The 11,288-nt window shown below is 47.9% G+C and overlaps 1 protein-coding gene across 1 annotated transcript; it reads left to right on the forward strand.

Annotated features, from left to right (window-relative positions):
• Window positions 1-1,505: 1,505 nt before the first annotated feature.
• GAREM2 (GRB2 associated regulator of MAPK1 subtype 2) lies at window positions 1,506-10,058 on the forward strand (the record flags this gene model as incomplete). Its single annotated transcript, XM_018575086.1, has 3 exons — window positions 1,506-2,687; window positions 4,245-4,417; window positions 9,059-10,058. Coding segments are annotated over 3 exons (2,346 nt in total), but the record flags the coding sequence as incomplete, so codon positions are not given.
• Window positions 10,059-11,288: the final 1,230 nt, after the last annotated feature.

Raw genomic sequence — 11,288 nt, forward strand, 5'->3', positions numbered from 1 at the left:
GGAGATGGAGAGATACAAAGTAACATTGTGTATAAACATTGTTTAGAGGGAGATAGAGATACAAAGTAACATTTGTTCTAAACATTGATCAGAGAGGAGATAGAGAGATACAAAGTAACAGTGTGTATAAACATTGTTTAGAGGGAGATAGAGAAACAAAGTAACATTTGTTCTAAACATTGATCAGAGAGGAGATAGAGAGATACAAAGTAACAGTGTGTATAAACATTGTTTAGAGGGAGATAGAGAAACAAAGTAACATTTGTTCTAAACATTGATCAGAGAGGAGATAGAGAGATACAAAGTAACAGTGTGTATAAACATTGTTTAGAGGGAGATAGAGAAACAAAGTAACATTTGTTCTAAACATTGATCAGAGAGGAGATAGAGAGATACAAAGTAACAGTGTGTATAAACATTGTTTAGAGGGAGATAGAGAAACAAAGTAACATTTGTTCTAAACATTGATCAGAGAGGAGATAGAGAGATACAAAGTAACAGTGTGTATAAACATTGTTTAGAGGGAGATAGAGAAACAAAGTAACATTTGTTCTAAACATTGATCAGAGAGGAGATAGAGAGATACAAAGTAACAGTGTGTATAAACATTGTTTAGAGGGAGATAGAGAAACAAAGTAACATTTGTTCTAAACATTGATCAGAGAGGAGATAGAGAGATACAAAGTAACAGTGTGTATAAACATTGTTTAGAGGGAGATAGAGAAACAAAGTAACATTTGTTCTAAACATTGATCAGAGAGGAGATAGAGAGATACAAAGTAACAGTGTGTATAAACATTGTTTAGAGGGAGATAGAGAAACAAAGTAACATTTGTTCTAAACATTGATCAGAGAGGAGATAGAGAGATACAAAGTAACAGTGTGTATAAACATTGTTTAGAGGGAGATAGAGAAACAAAGTAACATTTGTTCTAAACATTGATCAGAGAGGAGATAGAGAGATACAAAGTAACAGTGTGTATAAACATTGTTTAGAGGGAGATAGAGAAACAAAGTAACATTTGTTCTAAACATTGATCAGAGAGGAGATAGAGAGATACAAAGTAACAGTGTGTATAAACATTGTTTAGAGGGAGATAGAGAGATACAAAGTAACATTGATCAGAGGGAGAGATAGAGAGATACAAAGTAACATTGTTTATAAATATATTTGGGGTCCTTGCATTCGGGACAAATAGGAGAAAATATTTCAGCAAAGACATTTGGAATAGTATTCATTTTAGAAAATGTGTTACACATTATACAAAAGGTAAACTTCATTTTTTTTTTCTCACAATGTAAAAGCCATAAAAATAATGGGTGGCGGGCAACATAGTCATAGAGTTATTGTGAGGTAATCAATGCATACTGAAATGGCCACATTTGGCCTGGGCATACAAATGTTAATGACCCCGGTCATGAAAGGGTTGGTTAGTAAATAACGGAAAAAAAGTTTTTTTTGTAATATCTATAAGGAGTGTCGCTTTAACTTTCCTATAACCTAACCTCTGGTTTTTCCCCAGGTAGTGTCGGGGGAGTTCAGCGAGGACAGTGAGGTATACAACTTTACACTCCACACGGGGGATGAGCTGACTCTCATGGGACAAGCTGAGATCCTGTGCGCTAAGACGGTAAAGGAGAAGTCCCGTTTCAACACCATCTTGAAGAAACTGGGCAAGACCGGCACGCTGGGCAAGCAGGTGAAAGGTAAAATGCCCTGCTTGATATGCATGAACCATCGAACCAACGAGAGCTTGAGCCTTCCGTTCCAGTGCAAGGGCAGCTTCAGCACCCGGAGCCCGTTGGAGCTACAGATGCAGGAGGGTGAGCACACCATCCGAAGCATTATTGAGAAGGTTCGGCTGCCCGTCAACGTCATAGTGCCTACACGCCCTCCTCGCAACCCCTATGACCAGCACATTATCCGTGAAGGTCATCGATACAAGCTGGTCAGCATCATCTCCAAAACGGTGGTTCTTTGTTGTCTTCTACGTAAGGGGGAGGTCAACCCCTTCCATTTCTTGCTGCTCACAGACATGCCTCGTTTTTCACTCCCCGAGGGTCTCCTTTGTGGTGACCCCAGCTTTGACAAGCTAGTCAAGGACTGCGCACTTTCCTGCCAGGAACAGAAGTTCAACCCGGATGAGTATTCCAAGGCTGTGCGAGAGACCAAGACGGATTTTGCCGAGGAGTGTGCCAGCCCGCGTAAGATACGGGTTTGTTTGCAGGGATTCTCAGCCGGCTCAATCAACTACACCCGCGAGGAGCTGAGCCAGGGCCTACAGCGCTTATCCCTGTGTGTATACAGCGGGACAATCCCAGAGGACACCAGCCCCCAGGATTGTCAAGAGGCCCAACGCCAGGGACTGGGGTCTTCGTCTGACAACTCAGACTTGGATCGGGAGTACATGACACCAGATTGGTTGGAACATGATTTTAGGACTCAGGAACAGTTGGAGATACCCTACGAAGAACTCTGGACCAACCAGAATGTGGAGAATTACTCGGAGCCCAGCAGCAAGCCTGTCGGGCTGGAGAGTGGCAACAAGACCCAACAGGACCTTATCTCCTTTGTGACCTCTCCTTCTCCTTTTGAGGGCAAGTCTTGTTCTCCACCTCCACCAGCCTTAAGTATTGATGAAGTGAAGACAGAAGCCCCTCCGCCGGTGCCCCCCAAATCTGAAGCAGTAAGTACACAACCCTTGTCCATCCTAGTGTTATACTGGAGGCTCGGAATGTGGCTCAGAGATTGTTGCAAGGCTATCCACCTGATTTTGTTTCTACAAGTGTTGTAATAGCATCACACTGCCGATATTGACCACATTGTCTACCATACACAACATCATGTAAAGGGAGAGAGAGAAAAATGGAGGGAACCCTAGAGTATAATAAAAAGGACATTTAACTAGGGTTATTTAAAAAAAAATGGAGTGATGAATATGATTTTAATTGGTTAGCCGCCCAACAATTACTGCGCTGAGACCCAAGGCAGTCGAGAGAAGACCTAGAGCACATATCATGGATATCAGGGTCTATCAACATCCCCAATGCTCACATAGTGCTCCTATCACATGACACTTGTGTAGATGATCAGTCACCACTCTTCAGAAATATTTGCTAACGTTAGAACCTGAGGTCCATCGTTGCAGGTTCTGGATCGCCCTTCTGTCCTGATAGTGAATTGCCCGCCCCACGTATCATTTTGCTGGTCATAAATTGAGCAAATGTCATCAAAAAGCTGCAATGAGCCATTTGTAGATGCCGGGCTGGCAGGGAAGTACTTTCTCCCAATAGCAATGATAAGACAAAGGAAGTTAATGTCACGATCTGGGATCAGGCTCAGAGTCCAGTAGCTGAAACAGCCGACACGTTCGTGGTATAACAGGCCGGGTTCGGTACACAAGCAGATGGTAGTGGTGGAGGAGCCGGCAGAAGCGTAGTCAGCGAACAAGCCGAGGTCAGGAGCCAAAGGTATCCGGTATGAAGAGGAAGATGATGAGAGTAGTTGGTGAATCAGCAGCCAAAGGTCGGTACACGGGTAGCAGTATGAGAGGATTGTATCACAGAGGAAGCAGGAAGCAAGATAATGGTAGGAGCACAATAATCTGGCAAACAGGAAGTGCAGAGGCGTGGCTTAAATAGGGAAGTTCAAGGGAGGAGCAAGGAGATCAGAGTTCAGCAGAAATTAGGTTTACCTGAGGAGTACACAGGAGGTCAGGCAAAGAGCGACCCAAGGTTCTGAGGTGGCTCAGCAGGTAGAACCACCGCCAGCTACAGCAGGGGCCCCGGGTTCAGATCCGGTTCCTGACAGTTAAAAGTGTATCTAAAGCCCTAACCTTTATTTCTTAGTTTAGGATAGAGAAGGTGAAGGTGTAGAGCCAGTCAGGTGTCTGTTGCTGTCCGTGCCGGGGAGATTCACCTTCTCTATGTGTCCTGGTCACCAAGACAAAAAGTGTTGGAAAATCCAAAAATTGTGTTGCCACGGGAACAGGAATAGACAGAAGATCCTCCAATGGGGACATTAGTTCTGGAAACAATTGTCTAGGAAGGTATATCTCCTCACTTTATAGAGATTTCTTCTAACTTCCCGTTGTGTCTATAGGACAGGAAGTGAAGGAAAATCTCCCCAATGGGACAAAGTTTTTATTATTTCCTAATTTCTGTCCAAAACGTTATAAACCACATTGACTTTAGGTACGCTTTGGACCTGTACACATGATCTTCTTCTGCTTTATGTCACGCAGGTAAAGTACGAATGTCGCCTTCTGAATGCCCCACCAGTGCCCCCTCGTGAGGGCCGGCTCTTCTCCTCATCGTCCAGCCCTCCTGTCCCACCACGGTATCCGAAAGTCCAACTCCCCCAGACGCACTCACCCAGCCCCAGCCTCTCCTACTACTCATCGGGACTGCATGACATGTAAGTAACTCCTGTGCCGGGCCAAATCTAACGGCAATGCTTTCATAGCGTTGGGAGGACCAATCATGACCAAGCTGAGGAAAGCAAAATTACCGATTTCCCCATCTGACGAGTTTTGCTGAAGTTCAGCTTATCAGTGATATCATGGTCGGGGGACATACTAGCCAGTCCATGTACGAGTGTCAGGGTACCGTGCGCAGGTGTCCTCACACCGCATGCAGGCACCCACACGGGAGGACCAAATGCGTGACCACATCGTACAATGCCAATGAGCTTATATACCGTTTATTATACACACCAAAATCATATAAACACAAACAATTAATGACAGGTAAGTGAATACAAATACAAACACAGGGCAAGAGAAATCAGGGGAGCAAGGCAACACAAGGGGAGCCACGGGGCAAAGGTCAGGGTACTAGGGGGCACCAGGGTACAGGACTCAGGGTACAGGACTCAGGACACAGGACTCAGGGTACAGGACTCAGGACACAGGACTCAGGACACAGGACACAAGACACAAGACTCAGGATACAGGATACAGGACTCAGGATACAGGACTCAGGAAATGGCGACAATACTTAGCCAAAGTCCAGACTGCAGGAAGGGATTAAATACCCTCCCAGCTAGCACCAGGTGGTGAATAATCGCTGACAGCCGGGAGACACCCGCAGGTGAGCACTGGAGTTGCAGGTTACAGCACCACCCAGTGGTGGTCTGGTACCTGACAGCTCCTGGCTGCCTGGAAACACCTGCAGGTGAGCGCATGAACCGCAGAACCTGGTTCCAGCACCACCTGGAGGTGAGCGCAGGAACTGCGGGACCTGGTCCCGGCGCCACCTGGAGGTGCTATGGTCCCTGACAACAAGACAGAACCTAAAGCAACAATCATGTGATGGTGACACATTGAGTAATACAATGACTCCCCCCCCCCCCCGTGCTTCTTTATCCTGATACCTAATATGCACACATTGGAGGCTCACCTAGTAGGGAACAAGAATATGTTTGCCGACCTCCAAGCTTGCACCTCTTCCATAATATCAGTTTTGGTGACATTATTTCTACCCCAACAGGTTCCTTTTTACTATGCAGATCGCATGGGGCAGTATACTAAATCGTTCTCTAGCGGTCCCCTGTTACTTGGAGGCAGTCTTGGTCAGTCTCTTGTGGCAGCAGCCTCTAACAGTTCTTTGGAGCATGACAGACTCTTGCCCTGCGCAGCCAATCCTGATGGCCTTTTGGTTACAGGGCAGGATTTAGGCAGAATTGCATATACAGAGTCTGCAGATTGGATCTGTTGGTGGGTCACATGAAAGCCATCCACACAGCTCACACCTCTAACACAGAGTAGGGGCTGTGACAGCTTTGGCCTCACTAGTTAGGTTACACAAGCAGTGGGGAAGCCGGCTGCTGTGTAACCTAACAACCTGTCAAAAGCCGGATGCAGTGACGCCTGTAATTAACATCCAGCGCTCCGTCCATGACCGGTTACACATCGGGGGTGGGGGGGGGGGAGGAATTTCCGTGCTGTGTAACCTGATAGAAGCCGATCTGAATAGAGAAAAAACTGTCAGCTTCAGACTTGATGCTGACAGCTTTTTCCTCCATAATACTAGGTGAGGCTCCGCCCCCCCTGACCAAACGTCCCTGGCTGGATGGATCGCAATGTAACGGATCTGGTATGAATGGGCCCTAACACTGTATGGTGAAAGTGTATGGACACCGCGATGATGGTACAGTCAGCCTCGCCCTGGCCAGAGAATTTCCAACTCGCAGGACAACAATCCAAGGCTGGCAAACTAAGAGCGACTGTCCATACTGAACCATTTCCAAACACAAATAGCGGCCGCCATGTGTTTCAATGGAAACTCACAACGTCTAACAGTTCTGACCTTAAAGAAGGGTCTGCGACAGCCACTGCCACTCCGGACCTGGATGAGACAGATACATGGCAGTGCTCTTCCAAGTAGCAATCAGTTCATTAAAGGAGAACTATGAGGGGGAGGGGCTTTTCACTGATCCTCATAGTTCTAGCCGACCTGTGACAATGAGACTGTCACAGGTCGGCTCAGTAGATCGGGAGGTGAGCGAACACATACCGGCGTTCTCTCACTTCTCGATCCTGTCACGGCTCTCTGCCATGACAGGGGAGGGGCTGGATTCCCCTCTCCCCGCTCCGATCTGCCAGCGCTGACTGGCGGAACGGACGGGGGAGGGGGCGGGTACAGCTGGCTCTGCCTCTAGATAGGAGGAGCCAGCTGTCACTCACGCAGCTGGGCGGATTCAGACGTCTAAGTCGGGATCCGCTCCGGCTGCGGCGTCTCAGAATACCGCGAGCTGTAGCTCCCTATATACTGAGCTTAGGGTGACGGGAGGACGCTAGTCTGTGTCCTCCCGTTACCCTAAGGAGAACTATGGGGAAAAACACTCACCCCATAGTTCTCCTTTAAGTTCTTATTTTGCACATTAAAGAGAAGGTGAATGATTCTAAATGTTGCTTGTAATAAAAGGAAAAAAATGTCGAAACAAAATATTTACAGAAAAAGACGACAGACAGACAAGAACAGCATTAGTAAAATAAATGGGAATAAAAGCAAAAAGTGCATAGTAAGGTTTTCCTGGTCATTGGGTCCAATCTGATGGAACAGAGTCACTGGCCCTCAAAGATGGCTCAGCATTTGTGCATAGTTCAATGGTAAATGGAGAGCTCCTCAGCTGCAGATGCAGCCATCTTTTTAGGACCCTGTGGAAAGCATTTACAGCAGCGGTCTCAAAGTACCGGCCCGAATGGGCCGATTGGTTAGGGATCAATGAATCTCCCTGGACGCATCACGGGTGCATCCAGGGAGAGTGTTTTCTAACCGCATGTAATCATATCACGTACCATTACATGCGGTGTGCAGGTGTTCACATGCAGCTGCTGTCACCTGATCATTAACTTGAATGGGTGACAGCGGCCGCTTGTAAACACCAGATCAGGGATTCCTGCTGCTGGAAAACGCAAGTTCCTGACGCAGGAATCCCTTATTGCTCCTAAAGATATGAATCGGACCGTATTGTGTGTGTATTGGGGTCCGTATTACCAAACCGGATATAGTTACATTTTATTTTGAAATATGAAATTTGGCGAGCATGGGAGAAAATAAATTGTCGAGTGCCCCCCCCGAGTGAAATGAGTTTGAGACCCCCTGATTTACAGAGAGGACATGACCAATCACAGAGTCTGAGAGGGGGGTGGAGGGGTGTGGAAGTGTTTCATGGTAGTCAACAAACTAAGGGGTGTGAAGATGTTTGATATTATTCAACCAGACCCCCCCCCTTCAGATATAGTATTTCCCTGCGATCACATGCTGCAATCTGATAATCAATATTTTATAATCTGGCATAAAATGACCTTGAACAAGACATCACATGACATGTCCTTGATTTGTAACTCAATCCTCCTGTCCCATCGCACTCCTGACCGGACAAAAACCCAAATCCAACTGGGTGGGTGCGGTGGTGACAACGTGAAATGTAGATAGATGAAAGTAGTCACTCGCACTCCATGGATGTTAAAGTCAATGCTGTTTATTGACATCTCCTTAGCGACGTTTCGAGACCATGCGCCCCCGTCCTCCGGCAAACAGAGAGGAAACGTCGCTAAGGAGATGCGCGTTATCTCGGTCAATAAACAGCATTGACTTTAACATCCATGGAGTGCGAGTGACTACTTTCATCTATCTACATTTCACGTTGTCACCACCGCACCCACCCAGTTGGTCCTTGATTTGTGCCTTCCTAAGAAGAAGTAATGTGCCTCATTGGTGGTCCTGTGTACCTTACAAGACAGGGGTGTGTGGCTTGTACCTGATCGGTAGTTTCTCATACGTTTGAGTATATTCTTATTATGAATGCTGCGCTCCCACGTCAGGAAGTATGAATTATGTGTGAATTTTGGGATCTGTGTGTATGGAAAGGGCATCCCGCAGGTCATGGAGGACCAGACTCCAAGGTTTTATGGCGTGCCAGTTGACATTCTAGTAGTGTTTTGGCTTGCCAGACCCCACTAAGTGCTATTTTGATGCCCACTTAGAAGTTTCTCTGCTCCCCGGGACTAAGGGGAGATCGGTGATCCTGCTACCGTGTCCTTTTTAGGTTGATCTGTTTGTTATAGTCCGTGGAGACGCATTCCATCTACTTTGGTATGGAATGCCAACGGTGAGCCAGGACTTCCTGTCCAACATCAGTACCTGACCTCAAAGACACGCTTCAAAATGTTGTACAATATCTCCCCAGAAGACCACCAGTTGCCCCACCTAACCCTTACCCTGCCCCGGCCTTAACTCCGGCAGGTCAGCGGTGTGACGCACAGTACAGAAGTCAGCAGTACAGAGGTCAGTAATGTAACGCGCAGCGCAGAGGTCAGCGTGACGCGCAGCGCGGAGGTCAGCGTGACGCGCAGCGCGGAGGTCAGCGTGACGCACAGCACAGAGGTCAGTGTGACGCACAGAAAGGGGACACCTCGATGACATTCCACTTGCCCCCCACGCAATTTTCACTCGCCAATTGCGAGGGGGGCAAGCGGAAATTTTGAGGCCTGCGGCGTACATTACTATTCATTTTATTATAAGACTGATATATATTCTTTTATCTTCTCAGATCAGGAAATCGCAGTGGCAATTGTTCCCCCTCCCCGGATTCCTATTCCTTATACTGCTACCCTTGTACCTGGGGGGACTGCAAGGCGGGAGATGCATCCACCCGGCAGATGTCTAACAGCATGGCCTCCACTGCCCAACCCACGCAGACGTCCTGGTCGGATTCTTGGGCATACGCGGACACCGGTCCAAGTGTGGCCAGCGGCCGCTCTACCCCCGTGCTGAGCACAGACAACGCCATTAAGACTTACTACAGCTGCCCCAGGTTGAAGCCCCCACAAACCCCAAAACGGTTCGCCCCTTTCGGAGCCTTAAACCCTTTCGCCAACCCAGCCTTTGCCTCTCCTCCTTCGTCCTCCGGGGACTGGTTGGATCCTGCGGAGCGCGCCAAATCCTCCTCGTCCTCCGTCTCAGACGTCCTGGATCCCTTCGACGTCGGTAATAGTCAAAGCACATCCCCGGACTCCTCTTCCATCGGGTCGGAGCTGCGATTTGTGCCCGAAGCCGTATTTAAAAGCGGGGGAGCGGGGACTTGCCCTGCTCCGCCGCCCCGGCCGGCAAAAGGGTTAGAGACTGAGAACATTGTAATTAGGAGCGCAGCCCCAATGTCGCCCACCATTGTAAGAGGAGCAGAGGGCGGGATCACAAGAGTTTATCTAACTCAAGGCGTCATCGAGGTGCCGCCAATCTCGTCCAGGAGCAGCACGGAGGCATCTTCCTCTCACACTCCTGGCGCCCCCAGAGCTCCCGGGGACCCCGCAGCTTGGCACCCGCCCCCCGATCTATCGGCTCTGTCGGTGGAGGAGGTCTCCAGGTGCCTCAGGTTCATCGGGCTGTCCGAAGACGTGGTGACGTTCTTCGTGAGGGAGCGGATAGACGGCAGCATCTTCGTCCAGCTGACGGAGGAGATCCTTTTGGACGACTTCAAGTTGACTAAACTTCAGGTGAAGAAGATCATGCAGTTCATCAAAGGATGGAGGCCTAAGATATAGAGGGCAGCGTGGCCCTTTGGACACCGGGCCTAACTTTTTAGCATATAAACAGATGACCGGGAGAGACGTAGAGAACGTTGCAGGGGCGCAGACCGCGGGGGAGTATTTTTATCGACAGACTTGGTGAATTTTCACATTTTTTCCCCCATATTTTGTGGACAATTCGTTTATAACTAATAGATCCTCACAAATTGGTATACATAGCACAATTTGCACAAAATGTAACACGACCCTGATGGCGAAGACTGCTGAAAGTTTGATATTGGAGCTGTGTATTAAATATTACAAGTGGCACAACTAGCGCAAATGTACTGTGTTTTGAAGACGATGATGATGTTGCATGAGATGATTTGGTTCCTCTTTTTCGGTCAATATTCCACCGTACACGACACGTGAGATTCGTCCCGTTCCGAAATTCGGACGGAAATTCGTAGATTCGGAGGATCCGAATTTCCAAAATGTAACGTACCCGAAATCATCCGAATCCGAAATTTCGGATTTGGAACGAATTTCGTCCAAATCCTGTGCGTGCGCTGTTAACATTTAAACGAATAAAAACAAATTAAAGGAGAACTATGGGGTCAGGGCTTGTCCCCATAGTTCTCCTTAGGGTAAACGACGAATGTGCCGATTCTGCTAACCCCACCTCGAGTTGAATTTTCGGGAATTCGTCCAAATTCCGAATCCGATTCCCGAAACGAAAAACACAGAGGATCCGAAATAAACGAAATCCGAAAGGAAACTGATTTTTAGCCGCTGCACATGTCTACAAACAACACACTTGGAGGGCAGACATGGTGTGGAAGGGTCAATAAAAGTAAATCACCGGCACACACTTGAAGGGTTTTTTAAGTGTTGATGTTTATTCAATACCCGATGTCATACGGTGCTAACGTTTCGGGGTCCGCGCAGGGATCCTTCATCAGAGCGACAGTGACGCGCTGCGTAGGTGAACATGCCGGTATCAATACGCATCAATCCAGGTGCAAACAGACAGCCCGTGACGTTTGGGGGTCGGCCTGCACCTGGATTTTAATAAACTGGGGCTGCGGAAATTAACAATTCATTTCTCGATTAATCGTTAAACTTTTTGATCGATTAAAATTATTTTGATCAAAAATTGAAACACTCACCTCTCCGCCGGCTTTCGGGAGTCCCGTCGGTGACGTCACGGACATCGACGTCACCGGACTCCTCCCCCCTTCCCCCAAGTGGCTCCGTCAGCTAACGAAGGGAAGG

Source organism: Nanorana parkeri, unplaced genomic scaffold, assembly GCF_000935625.1.
Source record: "Nanorana parkeri isolate BGI_ZX_2015 unplaced genomic scaffold, ASM93562v1 scaffold3532, whole genome shotgun sequence".
Classification (NCBI taxonomy): domain Eukaryota; kingdom Metazoa; phylum Chordata; class Amphibia; order Anura; family Dicroglossidae; genus Nanorana; species Nanorana parkeri.